The 15,195-nt window shown below is 44.4% G+C and overlaps 1 protein-coding gene across 1 annotated transcript; it reads left to right on the top strand.

The window, feature by feature from the left end:
- Positions 1-1,570: 1,570 nt before the first annotated feature.
- On the top strand, positions 1,571-8,817 carry SUMO2 (small ubiquitin like modifier 2). Its single transcript, XM_068654613.1, has 4 exons — positions 1,571-1,802; positions 3,459-3,590; positions 6,560-6,631; positions 8,122-8,817. Exons 1-4 carry the CDS (start codon positions 1,782-1,784, stop codon positions 8,182-8,184), a joined length of 288 nt encoding a protein of 95 aa, XP_068510714.1. The 5' UTR covers positions 1,571-1,781; the 3' UTR covers positions 8,185-8,817.
- Positions 8,818-15,195: the final 6,378 nt, after the last annotated feature.

Genomic DNA, 15,195 nt, shown 5'->3' with positions numbered 1-15,195 from the left:
ACTAAGGTTCTGTGAAATTCTAGCTGAGGTTTCTGCTTTCTGTTTGCAAAAGAAAAGAGAGAATTTTTCAGCATGTCGGAGCCTCGTCTACAAAGCTTCCACCCCTGTTCTGTGGAGGCTCTGCAGCTGCAGAGGCCAGCTTCGCAGCCTCAGGTAGGGTTTGTGGCTGTGTTATTTTCTTAGCTGTGGACTCTGGTAAACGTTCAGCTTCCTGTTCTCGGCGGGCGTTACTCTTCTTCGATTTCCAAGCAACTGCAGTAAAACAAAGCAAAAAAATAAAAGCCTCCCCGGGTGTCAGAGCTCAGAAAGGGAGGTACCAGGTTGTGAATTAATGTGACAAAAGGCAGAGAAGGGGGAGCAAAATCCCCAGCGAGAAGAGCCAAGTCCGTGCTCTGCTGGGAAGTTCAGCTTCTCTTCAGCTGGTGTTTCACTACTTGAGTGGTTTATTCTGGACAAACCCCATCTTGTAACTCCTCCGAAGCAGCTCGGGAGGCATGCTACACGCAGGCCTGGTTTTGTCACGCCGGGAGCAGGGCGTGTGTGACCCTACGGCCGCGGCTGCCCCACGACCGGAGCACGTGCACCAACAGCGCCTCACGGCACCGCTGCGAACCAGCAGCCACCCGCGGACTCCGTGCCCGTGGCCTTCACCAGGGCCGCTTTTTGGTGGCTCCTTTCCACTCTGTGCCGCCAAGAAGCTGTTGACAAACGGCGCTGGCAGATGTGATGTTGATAGGAAAAGGCTCGGGAGCCGTTTAGAGGCAGCGCGATTGGAAACGCTTTGAAGTCCCTGGAGTTTCTGAGAACTTCCTCCTCCTCTGCGCTCCGTTGGAGCGAACTCGAATCATTTTGGAGTGAATTCGAAACAATCAGTAGCATTTCCTCTTATTGATGTATTTTACTATGATTTTTGACACGCTGCATCACGCTTTTAGCCGTTTGGAGCCTAAGAAGTAAGCCTCGACTACGACTGCTTTAATTACACTTGAGCTGCGTTTCCCAGCTGTGGTGGCCCGGGCGGGAACGTCGGGCACCTCAGGGCAGCCCCTGAGGGGACAAGCGGGGCTGGCCGGGCCCCGTGCCACCACCTCACAACCGGGGCCACGGGCGGGGTGTGTGTGTGTGGGGGGGGACACGAGGCGGGAGGCGAGGGCTCCCCTGAGGTGCCTGTGACGGGGCTGGGATGGGGGGGGGGGGTGGGGGACACACACACCCGGGGCGCGGCGGCCCGGCGGCCATTTTGAGGAGGACAATGCCCGCCGCACGGCTCGGGCCCGGCGGGCGGAGCGGAGCGGGGAGGGGCGGGGCGGGGCGCGCGCACGCAGCGCGGGCCGGCCGCCGGGGGCGCGCGCACGCCCCGCCTCCCGCCGCGTTATGTAACGGCCGGGGCGCGCGCGCGCTCCCTCCTTTCTCCCCCCCCCCTTCCCCCCCCCCTCCCTCCCCGTTCCCCTCAGCAGCCTCCGCCCCCCCCCCTCCCCCTCCCCCCCCCCCTTCCCCCTCCCGCTCCCGCCCGCCGGGGCCCAATGGGCGGCGGGGCCGCGCCGGGCGGGAGGGGGAGGGGGCGAGCGGCCCCGTCGGGCGCGCGCACGCACGGGGCAAGGCGCGGCCCCGCGGCTGTGCGTGCGCGCTCCCTCCCCCCCCCCCGCCTTCCCCTCTCTCTCTCTCTCTCTCTCTCTCCCTCCCTCTCTCTCTCCTCTCCTCTCTCTCCTCCGCCGCGCTCGCTCGCTCCGTCCCCCCCCTTTGTGAGGCGCTCGGAGCGGCCCGGACCCCGCCGACTCGCCATGGCCGACGAGAAGCCCAAGGTGAGGCCGGCGCCTTCCCGCCCCCCTCCGCCTCCCTTCCCTCCCTCCCCCCCCTCCCTCCCCTCCGCCTCACTTCGCCCCTCAGGCGGCGGTGGCGGTGAGGCCAGGCCAGGCCCCGGCCGCCCAGCCCTGGCCCAGCTCGAGGCCGGGGCCCCGCCGTCCCCCCGCCATTTTGCCGCCCCCAGCCCCCGGCCGCCGCCTTCCCGCCCCGCCGCCTGAGGGGAGCCGGGGCCGCGGCCTCCCGGGGCGGGCGTTGGATCCCCGGGGAGGGCGGCGGGGGCTGGGGGGGGAGCTGAGGGGGGAGCTGAGGGGGGCGAATCCGGGCAGCTTCCCGCCCTCCGCGGGGGGAGAGGCAGGGCCGGAGGCGGTTGCTGCCGTTGCCTTCCTCCTCCTCCTCCTCCTCCTCCTCCTTTTCGTCCTCCCGGGGCCGGATCCGGCCTCCCCCCCCCCCCCCCTTTCCGTCCCTCCCAGCTCCCTTCGGGTCGCTGAGGCCGCAGCATCCCCTGTGGCGACAGCCCCGAGGCCGGGGTGGGCAGCACCCGGCGGCCCCTTCCCGGCCCCTTTTGTGCTCCCGCCCGGCCCTGAGGGGGTTGGGGGCGGTTTGAGGGGGGGGGGGGGGGGGGGGGGGGGCTGAAAGAACGAGGCTGGAGGGGGCCGCGTGGAGCTTCGGTGTGCAACTGCAGGAATTCGGGGATAAAATACACAAATAAATAAATAAATAAATAAAAAACGCACGGGGAGAACTCGCAACTAGCAAAAAAAAGAAAAAAAAGAAAAAAAAACACCGCGGGGTCACTTTCTCTCTCTCTCTCTTTTTTTTTTGTTAAATTCCTTTAAAATTCTTATTTTTTATTTATTTTTTACACGTTTTTCATAAGGAGTTTTGAAGGGAAAGCAGCGGAAGGCAGGAGGCAGCCCCGGGGCCGGAGCGCGGCGTGCGGGGCTGTGACACATGGCGGGGACCCCTCGGCCCCGGCTGGCTTCGTGCGGAGAAAACAAAAGCTGCCGGGGCCGGGGGGCACCGGGTGAAAATGGGGCTGCTCCCCCCCGGCCCGGGCAGCGAACTGGGAAGGAGAGCTGCCCGGCTGTAATCCTGCTGCCTGATGGAAGCGGGAGAGTCGGGGTGCTGGTGGAGGAGAGCTTTTTGCGGAGTGCTCGCTGAAAGGGAAAGCTTTGCTGCTTTTTCAGGCCTTTAAAAGTGTCTGAAAGTTTTCTTGAGGAGTGCCTTCACAGACTTGAAAAAGTTTGAGACGGAGCAAGAAAGAGCCTTCTCCTGGTATATTACTATAACATAAATATTTTTATTCCGTGGATTGGGAGCTGCAGTGTTGCATATTGCCATGCCCTTGATAGAAATAACTTTTTAAAAAAAAAAAAACTTTATTGTAAAACTGCTGGTGTAGTACCGTTCATTGCTACTTTGCATAATAACCCCTCTCAAGAGTGACAACTAGTATTGCTAGGGTTTTTTGTTGTTAATTTTTTCCCAAATAAAAAGCAACGACCTTTATTTCCTAATTCAAAGTTTCGAGTTGGTAAGCAGCTATAATAATTTTATTTCCTCCTTTTTAATGACCTGTTGCACTTTGATAAAATGTTAACTTCTTGTTTCGTACCTTTTTAAAAAGTTTTTTTTTTTTTTTGTTTCCTCAACAGGAAGGAGTGAAGACTGAAAACAATGACCACATTAATCTGAAGGTGGCAGGGCAAGATGGGTCTGTGGTGCAGTTTAAGATTAAGAGGCATACACCACTTAGTAAACTAATGAAAGCCTATTGTGAACGACAGGTACGGTTCTTGTATGAACATCAGGAGAACCAGTGTCTGGGGGAGAGGTGATCTCCATAGAGACAGCAAAGTCTTAAACCTCTGTAAATATGCAAAATGATAAAGGCTTAACAGAAACTAATTGTGTAGTGGATAGCGAATTGTTATCGGGATCTGTTCTAGAACGGACTGACAGAGTTGTGACAGGAAATGGGTCAAATAAAGATCCGTTGTTATCTTCACGAGATCTGCATTATAGATGTAGGCTGTTGGGAGGCTACTGTTATTGTACTGCTCAAAAATTTCAGCATGGAAAGGGTGGGTTAGAAACCTGCAGTAAGAACTTAAGGAGAGTTGAGTGATAATCTGAGGTATTTTTATAACACTGAGTAACTTACTGGTCTGGCCATAGGGTTATAATTTTATTAGCTCAATGTTGCTGTATCAAGATGAGGATATCAGTGGATGTTTGAGGGTTTTTTCTAATGTCTAGCTTGGGAGCGAACTTGTATGCTTAATGATGAGCTTTGTTTTTTCTCATGTGGTCTAGATGTTAAATTAATCCTCTGAGGGACAAAAAAAATGTACTTTGCTGGTGTGGTGGCAATTGCAGCCAGCCTGCTAGGCTGCAGACGGTTACTGCAAGTTTTAAAAGTACCTGCAAATAAGTAACTCTGTTTAGTATTTCATTCATAAGGTTTTGAAACAGGATAAAAAAAATTAAGGCAAATATTCAGTGATGCTATGAAATACAATAAAAGCAGGATTTTGCTGATAAACTGTTTCACCACACAGAAAAGCAAATTCTAATTCACAAACACAGTGGTAAAACCTTTTTGGTTTGTCACAGTAGGATAGTGATATGAATTAAGACAGGGAAAATCATCTCTCACTGAATGTGTGAGTATGTTCATGTATGAGTGTTCTGGGGTAAACTTGTGAATGTTTGAGGCTGTGGGCTCTTTTTTTCCGTTCTCTGTCATAGACTTGTTACATTATGTAAATCAGTGAGTATTTCTTTTTCCAAGCGTATAGTGCAGTTTTATCTGTTTTTTTGGGAGGCCAAGGCCTGGTTAATTATTTGTGAAGTCTTAGGAAAGGCGATATGAGAAATATCATTAATAGTTCAGTTACTTGGATACAAGCAAAAGTAAGATCTTAAAACTTGTCACTCATGTTTCTACTCAGAAAAGAAAGTGTTAAGTAGAGGAGGAAAAAAGATCTTTAGGATGGGAGATATTTTTTTATGATTACATTTTTAAGTAGTTAGGCATCCAAAGGATCTCTTTCTGGAGATGGACTTGTCTTTACATTTTATTTCAGAGGTGCCTACTTCTCAAACTTTGTTTAAAAGCATTTTGCTCCATATCCCTAATGCTCCATACCCAGTTTTAAAGTCCTTAAGCAGTGAACATTAGATTTGATTTTGGAGAGGTAGAAGCTGTACATAGCAGAGAATTTAGCAGCTTTAGAGAATGAAATCATGTATTGCATGTAGTAGACCTAAAATGGCAGTGGCTAAACCTCGAATGATATGTTTAGAAGATCAAGACCATTTATGATTATTTTATGTTGGAAAAAATTATTAAATATATGCATTTTTTTGTGAATACTAATGTCACAAAGGTACGGCTTTTCAGTATTTTTTTCAGTTAGCAGTTATCCAGCTCATAAAGTTCTCAAAAAACCTGCAAAAAACCCAACGCTTTTGGGATGGGAAATATATATTTTAAGAAACACAATGTCTGAGAACACAGCTCAAGCCAAATGTTGCTGTGCAAAAATGTGTTGCTGCCATGACACTTAGCCACATGGCTTTCTTAAACCAGACGATGTTCTGAGCGAACATTGCAGAATCTTAGGCACGCTGGAAGAAGGCATTTTGCTGTGAGCTATGAAGTCTTAGCTGAAATTTTGCTCCTGATAATACTCTTTATTATGTTTTTGCCTGATGAACTACGTTAAGTTTGATTTTGTGTGTTACATCTGCTCTTGCATGGCTAAATGAGGTCTTTTCTAATCCAGAGGTGCTAGAGCAGCACCATGTAATACATTGGATTTACTTAAAAACCACACAGGTTTCCTGGATCTTTAGGTGTTCTCAGAAAGAGTAGATATAACTGGGAAAGGAGGAGGAGGTCTGGAAAGTTCTCAGTTCCGGCTGCATCCTCAGACTTCCTCCCTCCTTTGCAGAATGTAGCGTGCTCTGAAATACCTCCGTATTTCATAAACTTGTGAATTTGAACCTTAGAAAGAAGGGATTATTGCTACGTAGTTATCTTATGCAATCTGTTGGCTCCAGCAAGAGGGAGTAGTGGCCCTCTGAGGGATGGAAAAAGTCAGCAGAGTGACGAGTGTATGTGGTAGAAATGCTGGTTTGAAACACCATTAGTTAGTTTCTGGTATTTAGAAGATGAACTTTTTGGAAAGTTCCCTTCAGCTCCGTATGAAAAAAAAAAATCATTCAATTGGTTTCTTGTTTGAGGTCAAAAAAAAAAAAAAATACCACTGGCTACTCTGTGCTACTTCAGACTAATAGATGGTGGTTGATTTCCTGGAAGAAATGTTTTAGAATACCTTTGCTTTTGGGAAGATCAGAAAAGGCGTATCGACTATAACTGTTTGTTATCCGAAATTCTGCATCTAACTTTAAGTGAATTACTTATTATTAAAAAGCACTATAAATATTTTGGCTTTTGGGGTGAGACTTGTGTACTAGGAATTGCTTTATTTTAACTTCCAGTCAGTGGGGCACTGCTGCTTCCTTAGTAATTGGACGCAATGCAACTTTTAATACAAAACAGATTGCAAGGATTTGTAGTGAAATGCCTTCAAGTCAGTGCATGAGGGGACTGTGAAAAATGTATCATGCAGTATGAATGGCGGCTTTTAACGATCATGCTGCAATTCCAGTGATGAGTTCAAGAGAAAACTAGTGAATATTTTCACACAAGACTTACTTTTTTTTTGTGTTGCTTCTCTTTGTCCAGGGGTTGTCAATGAGGCAAATCAGATTCCGGTTCGATGGGCAGCCAATTAATGAAACAGACACACCTGCACAGGTAAACAACAGAAGCAAAACTAAAGTGTTTTTGGAATTTACTCCAGGAGTTGATGCTTAGGTTTCATAGAAAATCTTACGTAATTATACATACTAATAGTAGAACTTGATCTTTTACCACTATTTTGGTATAATTAGTTCAGAATTATTATATTACATGACTTCTGTGTTTGAATAACAAGCCTGTATCACTATAGTAATAAGAAGATGAAGTACAGTGTTAGCAGATGGTGAGTCTTGTAAGGCTGTCACTTTATTGAGTCACAGCTCTGAGATAAGAATTAGTAAGGTAAGAATTGAGTTTTTCATGAAGCAATAGCTTTATTTTTATAAAAGCTTGCCCAGCTGTTAAGAGAGATCCTGACCGTAAACTTGAATTTTGTAGCATGAAAGTCATTTTCAGTAGCATAACATTAGTGTTGTAAAGTTTGGGTCATCAATGATTTGGTAGAACAAAGGCTATTCCAACAACAGAGTATTTCACTGTGACTCTTGATTATTTTTATCTACTGCTCCATGTAGCTGCTTTTAAACAACCTGTTACAATTTTATATGCTTTTTAGAACCACTCATTACAGAAAAAAGGACTCCTGTTTTTAGAAGATTTATAGCAGATCTGTATTTTCTAAGCAGTTGCTCTAATGAATGTGCTTCTTCAGGTCACAATCTATGGAACTTTTTAACTTAAAATGCTGCGAATTGAGGCAGCGGGGTGCTTTTTTCTCCATCCATGTTATGCTGAAGCTAAGGATCAGTCTATTTATAGCTGCACTAAATGCCATAGACCAGTTTGATTTCCTGGAGCAGAAATTGAGACTGTTTAGAAATATAATTCATGGTAGTTGGAGCAACTTTTTCTGTCTTGGCACAGATTCTGTCAGTAGGTAACATTAACATCCTAGTAAAGTCAACTGCAAAATTTGCAGTGGAAAAAAAGAGAATTGTAGTAATGAAGTACTGCTGTTCCTCACTGGCAGTTTGTTACATCGTTGACCATGTAAAATGTTCTTAATTTTTTGCGATTTCTGATGCTCTTTTACTGCCTGCTCGGGCTAGGGGCTTTAATTATAGTCTGCTTTTTTTAGTGCTGTAGCTGAAGCCATTTGCACATTTGAACAACAGCAAAGCGAAATTGTGGCAATGTTCAAAGGTAAACTGAGGATTTAAATAGGAGAAAGAAGATGCAATGGCAAAGTAGGCAACAAAATTAAAGTGTTACAAATGCTGATCTCATAGGAGTCATACAATGCACCCTGAAGTTACATATGAGAATTCATTCTAGGGCAAGTTACCCACTGGCATTTTTTTCCACGTCATTTCTTTGCTTTTGAATTATGGTGAAGTAGGTTAAATGCACGAAGTGATGATGATGATGATGAGGGGAGTGGGGCTGGGCTGGTAAGTTGCATAAAAAATAAACATGAAGATAGGAAATGTGAAAACAAGCCAGCTTATAGTAGTTGAAAGCCTTTTTTCTTTTTTCTGCTATAGTTGGAAATGGAGGATGAAGATACAATTGATGTGTTCCAGCAGCAAACAGGAGGAGTTTACTAAACAAAAACAAACAAAAAACAAAAACAAACAAAAACCACACACACACAAAAAAAAGAACCTGCTACTTTCCTGTCCAGAACTGTGCTCCCACAGGCGACACATTCACAATTAGAAAAATGAGACTTGGTTCAGCCACATCTGACTACTGCAGTATAGTTTTCTCTCTTCTCTCTCTGATTTTTTTTTTCCTATTCCTTCTATTGTACATAAAGTAACTGGTGTATGTGCACAGACATAATGCATATTTTTTTTAACTAAATGGCCAATGGTATGTTTTGATCAACATTTAATGGAGATGGGGTGGGAAAACAAACTGGTTCTGTGAAAATGCCCCTGGCTCCATTAGTGGCATGCTCCTTCTACTTTTATCTTTATATTCCAGTAAGTTATTTTGCTCTCACTGTTTAAAAACAAAAACCTTGCATACCTTGTTTGATTGGATAATTTCAATGTTTTTCTTTTATCATTGTAAAACCAAGGACAATTTTATAACTTTTTTGTACGTAGCTGTTACATGTAGAGCAATCTGTCTTAAGTAGGGATAAATTACTCTTAAAAAAAAAAAAAATCCTAGATAGTTCTCCCTTCAAGTAAAGCGTCTTGTTGTTTAAATAAACTTCTTGTTTAAAATAACCAGTTTTCTTTATTTTTCTGTGAAATAATAGTCTTCGGAACTTGTAGTTCTTTCTCTGCAGCACTGTATGCTTTTCAGGTCTCAGTTTTCTATGTGGTAAGTAAATAAGCATAATCCCCTTTTACAGTAGGAAGACTATTGGAAAATGAAAGGCTTCCTTGAGACTTCTCACTCAGCCAGCCAGCAACTGAACTGGAAATAGAAGTCAGTTTTTTCTTTTGATTTTTGTGTATGTTCTTGTAAGCCAAAAATGTTTGATTAGGCAAACTGCAAAATACTGGACCTTATTATCTCTTTGGGTTGAGCTCTTTTTGTCAGTCTTTAGTAGAAACGCCAATATTGTTACAATAGCATATTTAGAACTCTGTATTGGAATGCCTTTTGATGTAAACATTAAGTTATAAAGAGCGAATCATTTTGTTAAGCATTCAGTTTACCATGGTATCGAATGGGAGATGCTTGGAAATGTAAAGCAAAAATAAAAAATTGAGTTCTCTTTTTTGGGTGTATTCAGCTATGGTGATGAAGATTCCAAGCTCTGATTTACCATTGTGGTGTTACTGCCTGAAAGGGGAAAAGGCCGCCTCCCTTGAAGGACTGGGAGCTAGTGACCATGATTTTTTTTCATGAGTCTTTTCCACAGGGCTGTTGTTCTTGAGTTTTCTCACGGGGGATGTTAGAGGTTGCGGTGTAACCCATGGACATTCGTGAAAGATTATACAACTGTCTACTCAGCAGATGGAGAGCATTCTCTAATGTCCTAGGAATGTTCTAATATTTTGTGGCAGTTGCAGTAGTTAATGCTCTTTTTGGTATTGACTTGTTAGCAGAGTTTACCTTCTGGTGGTAGTTTTTATAGGAGTTACTTCACGAAGCAGGCCTGTACCTGCAGGATCTGGAAATCCTTAAATTGTGGCAAAATGATGGGCTTATGCCTTTAGTTGATAGATGATGATCTGTTTGACTTCTGTTGCAATTTTAACATAGTTAATGTTAAATTAATTGCATCTAATATAGACATTAGAAAAATATCTGTTCTTGAAGTTGCTTTTGGCTATGTAGTTGAAGGATGTCATTTTCTATGCCATTGTTTTGATTTTTAGATAATTCTATTGCTAAGCAAATTATTTCTTATTCTGGTATTTATCTTGTAGGCTTTCGTGGTACATTGCAAGGTTGAAACTGCCTCTTGTGAACAAATGTTCTCATATCCGGAGCCACAAAGGCCTGGAAAAAGTTTCTTTTGTTTAAAGAAAAAAGTAGGGTGGATCTGTTTCAACACCTTTCGAAGGTTAGACATGGAATACATTCCTCTTTGGCTTTAGAATCTCTGGCTTTCAACCTGACTAGATAACACTGTATAAAGTTACTTCAACTTGATGTCATGCCAGGACTTCTCCCAGGCAAAAGTTGTCTTTATCTTTTTTGGCCAAAAAAGATGTTTGGACTTGCTTTAGTTTCGGAAGAAGGGGTGAGGTCTCCTTAAATAGAGCTTTTTCAACCCAAGTTAAGACTGTGAAGCTAAAAATTCCCTGCTGTATCTTGTCTATTTTTTTCCTGAGGCAATAAAAGTCAAGTGACAGGTATTGAGCAGCATGCTTTCAGAAACAATGTCTTAGTTTCATAAATTCATACAATGGTACTTGATCTGTCATTAACTTAGGTGCAGGCCTCTTGTAAATATAATGTTCCCTTAATAAAAGGAGACCACTTAACATGAATTGTGACTAGCTAACCAAAATTCCTCTGTGAAAAAATATAAGAAAAACATAGGCTTCTGTAACATTGAATTAATGTGGCAGCTGTGGAAATACTCCTTAATTCACCATAAGTTGAAGTTTCCTGTAGTATTCAGCAACAGGTTATTGAAAGAAATGGTCAGGTATTGATCCTTTCACTTAGATATTAGAAAAAGTGAGAATTTTTTTTTGCTCTTCATCTGAGCTGGCTCCTGATGTTTCTGAAAGTTCTTCTAACAGTACTGAGTGATGTTTCTGTAAGATGGTGACTGCAGTTAAGTACAGGGACTTAACTGACTATGAGCTTGGATGCAGTTATTTGGAGTTCTTTTAGCTGCTTGCCCTGGTTTAATTTCTAACAGTTCTTGTGTTTACACTAGTAGCCCAGTGGACTACTAGAAGTCCGCATGTCAGAGGATAAAGGAAAACTGGCAAAGAGGTCTTGTCACACTAGTTGACAGGTAAGTTTTTCGTGTTTATTAAACAGCTGGGATCTTTCAAGAGCCTGGGCAAATCATATTATTACTCACAATTTTCAAATATCATATTCTAAAGTGATTGCAATGCAATTAAATTAATGTTCCTCATGTGGTTTTTAAATGAAAAAATGGAAGTCATAATTGCGTACAATAGTTTAGCAAGTCCTTGTGGATGATAGGACTTTGCCTTTTGTGTACACTGTGTCTTCAGTCTGGCAAACAATTGCAGTGTCAGTTGTGGAATGGACACAAGTGTTGTTTGTTTTTCCAGTTACTTAAAAAGATGTATCCAGAAGTTTTGGACTCTGGTACCTAAAGAAAGACATTTTCTTTTATGTACAGGGGCAATAAATAACGAATTGAAAGCACAGATGATTTTGGTGGAACCCCTATACAGTTAATGCCTGAAAATCAGCACCTTAGTTTACCTGCTCAGTGGGGCCACTAACCATTTGAAAGGGCATTTGTGAGCATCAGTATTTAGTGGTCTAAGAAGCTGATTCAAAAAGGGTTCTAGAAGCTCAAGGTGTTTCTGAAATGGAATATGCTAAACTGCTAAGGCTGTAAGGAAATACTCCAAGTGGTAACGAGAGATTCCTGCACTGACATATGGAGATGTTCTCAAAAGAAATTCTCTGAAGCAGTACTAAAATAATTGCTGCTCCAAGGTAACAGTGGTATCAAAACAGATGCAACGTCTCCTCAGAGGTTATGGTCAAACATTATTTTCACGAGAGTATTTCTTTCTAGTACCTTCCCCTCATTACATCTGAGTCAAGCAGTGTAATCCAAGTGCTGTCGCTTTGTCTGCAGGTTCTATTGTGACCATCACTGCAACATTAATGAAAAGGTGTAATGTGACTGGCCCAAAGAAATAATACTTCCTATTGAAAGTGAACAATAAATTGGAGGACTTTTATTAGAGTTTTAGATTGTGGCCTCTTCTCAGTATGCTTATATCAGCTTGTGTGATAGACTGTTCTGGAGCAACAACAACAAAAGATAAAAAGTGAAATAACTTGGGTTATTTAGAATTGTATTACAACTGACCTAATACACGTCAGTCGGTGGCTTACTGAGGCTTGTTCTTTCTGGCTGTGAACTTGTTGGCAAACAATGCGTTCTGTTAGTGAATAATTTAATCCTCTAAGTTATCTTTTTTTGGTACTTAATGTCATAATTAATTGGTAGTACAGCACTTGTCCCTGATGGTGAAGATGTAGGAATGTGAGGATAAATAGGGGATGGAAGACTGGGATTTGGTCCATTTTCAGCCTTTGGTTGGCCTTCAAGATCCTTCATTTCAGAGGTTTCCTGGTTTCTTCACTGGTAGTTTGGGACTGGTGGTTTTACTCTAACATGGAGATGCTGGGAGGCCTACTTGGTGCTTATAAAATGCTTTAAGTCCCTTTGAGAGAGGGATTTACGGGGTTTTCCCTGGAAAAAGAATTTCAGCTCATGCATGAGGCATAAATTAGGCCTGGTGGGGCTGCTGAAGTAGTGGCTCACCGACAGCAGAGGTCCTAGAAGTAATGAGGGTTGGTGTGGTAGAAAGAGAGCAGAAATGTGAGCTGCCCGGGAGCTGCAGGGAAAATGGGGACTTTGGGAGGAGCTGTAGGTTTTGCCAAAGGATTAATCCTGATAGAAGGGTGACTTTGAAGTCCTGGGGAAAGACTAAGCCTGTGGATGCCCACATACAGTACTAAGAAGATTGTTGCTCATTAGGAAAGGAATATTCTCCAGGTGGATGGGGGAAAAGGGGGCAAAGGATACCCTTTCTGATGGATTTAGTGCTGGTTTTTGTGGACTGGATGCTGAAAGGGAGAATCTGAGGCATAGATGTGATGCCCTGCAAGACCTCTTGTAGGATCACTTAAGAAAATTTTGCAGTTTAAACAAACTCAAGACAAAAATGGAATAAAAGGAACTCAAGGAATCTGTCAAGATACTGATTTCCTCTTCCAGTGATGGATGTCTGTTTTTCACTAAACAACACTGCCAGAGTTGGTAATAATTGATGCTCAGACAAGAAAGCAGCAGGAATCGCTCTGCTTTTTGTGTTGTTTGGAACTACATCTCTGCAGCTTTGAAAGAAGTCTGGACATTGTGGTTCAAACCTCCCTCCCAAACTGCAGCTTACTGTTAGGAATTTTACCTGAAGAAATAGAGAAGCACCAAAGCAACTTTCACAACTCTTGCAAAATACAGCGTCTGCTCAGTAGGACAAACTTGGTACCTGTAGAATACCTGTATCCCACTGAACTTCACCACGCATCACTTCAGATGCAAAGCCTGGATTGCTCGGAATCCAGCTGTAACAGAAATTACAAGCTGAGGCTTACTTCCTACTTACAGCTATGAATGAACTGATGGAAGAAGACGAGACTGAGTCAAAACCTCTTTTGTATGATGTGCTCGACAAAAGACATTCTTTTTCCACAAATAGCAGATATGTATGAAGAAAAACCTCTTGGCCACAGGAGGATCATCAAGCTGAGTTTTCACAAGCCAGTGGCATCTCCTTGCCCAGCCCTGCTATGCATTTCCTGGAGTGTTGTTCAGACTTCCAGATGCTTTTTGCATTCATTGCACGATGAGTTTCAGCAACAGGTGGAATTGTTTGGTTTCTGAGGTTTTCAAACAGCTGCTGAGAATTGTTCTGGTCAAATGTCATCATCCTGGAAGGGACTGCAAGCCCAGTTTCTGTAGCAATCTTCATAAAGCCCTTGATCTCGTTATGGGTAAATAATTGGCAAAGCAGCTTTTATTTAAAGAATAACCTGCAGCCACGACTGTCTCAGCACCTCTGAGATCAGTGGAGTCCCTTGGAAATACTGAAGCTTTAGAATCTTAAAGCTGTATTTTAAAACTAGCTTTGTCAGAGGGAACGGGTTTTTCTTCATATGGACTTTTTTTTTTTAAAAAAAAAAAAAAAAAAAGCTCTGCATGTCTCAGGGCTACAACAGTTTTCAAACTCAAGATTCAGATCCTGTGGGTTGGAATAGAAAGCTTTTCGATGATAAAATACTGTTGAAAGTTCCCGAGAGAGCAGAGGCTTACCTGCTTGCAAGTAGGTATCATTTACTTTAATGCCCAACCCTAAGGGATAATAGAATTAAGACAACTGTGTCATCTTGCTTAAAACTTCCCTTTAATCCACCTCCTGAAAGATGTGACAGAATTCCCTGGGGATCTAAGTAGTGATAGTGGGGTTCTGTTTTCTAACATTTTTATAGATCCTATATAAAAATAAAATACTATGGCCCTGCTTGTGTAGCTTTAGCATTCAACTCTTTTCTGAGTTGTATTGATATTAAGGCATGATAATTCAGGTGACAATAATTCAGTCACTTTGATCTCAGAGCAGAGCAGCACAATCCTCTAGAGCTTGCAGTTTTCAGACAAAAAAAACCCACGTATTATATATTTTTAGAAAACTTTATTTGGAGACAAGTGTTTGGAGGGCATTAAGTGGAGCTCGGGAGGGCCTCAGTCACCGAGCCGAAGGTGGGTTTGGTGCAGCTTTGTGCAGGCAGCGGGGCTGGACACGGAGCCTCGTTGGACCAGCCCGCCCCTCAGCTCCGAAATGTGCTGAGGGGGGCTTGGGGCTGGCCCTGCCGGAGCCGCCCGCCGGCTGCAGGCGGTGGAAGCAGCCCCGGGAGCCGCCTGAGCCCCACCCGGCCACCTCAGCACCTCCGCGGCCTCCCTGCCTATTGTTCCAGGGCTCGGGGGCTGCGCTGTGCTGAGGGAACCGAGCTCCCGGGGGCCAGGTCCCCTCCCGGGGTGGGGACGGGGCCGAGGGGCCGGTGGGCGCCTGAGGTGATTCCTGAGGTGATTTGGGGGGGGGGAGGGGGGAGCGGGGCTGCTCCTCACAGCCCTCGGCCTCCGCCGCCAGGGGAGGGCCGCGGAGACTTTTGTCTCGCCTCACGCGCGGCTAAGCCAATGGCAGCTCGCCTCCCCTGAGCGACACGCCCTCCCGCCAATCACCAACAAAGGGCGCCGCCACCCCAGGCGCAGCCAATCGCCGGAGAGCAGACGTATTGCTTCACCAATGGGATTTTAAGGCTGAGCCCAGGCTCCTCGGAATAAGACGGCGAGGCGGGCCAAAGGGCAGAATGGCAAGGCGTTGTCCAATGGGAGACGAGGATTGAGTTTGAAT

Source organism: Anas acuta, chromosome 18 (genome assembly GCF_963932015.1).
Source record: "Anas acuta chromosome 18, bAnaAcu1.1, whole genome shotgun sequence".
Lineage (NCBI taxonomy): Eukaryota > Metazoa > Chordata > Aves > Anseriformes > Anatidae > Anas > Anas acuta.
Note: the sequence above shows the minus strand (reverse complement) of the source record. Positions and strands in the feature narration are given on the sequence as shown.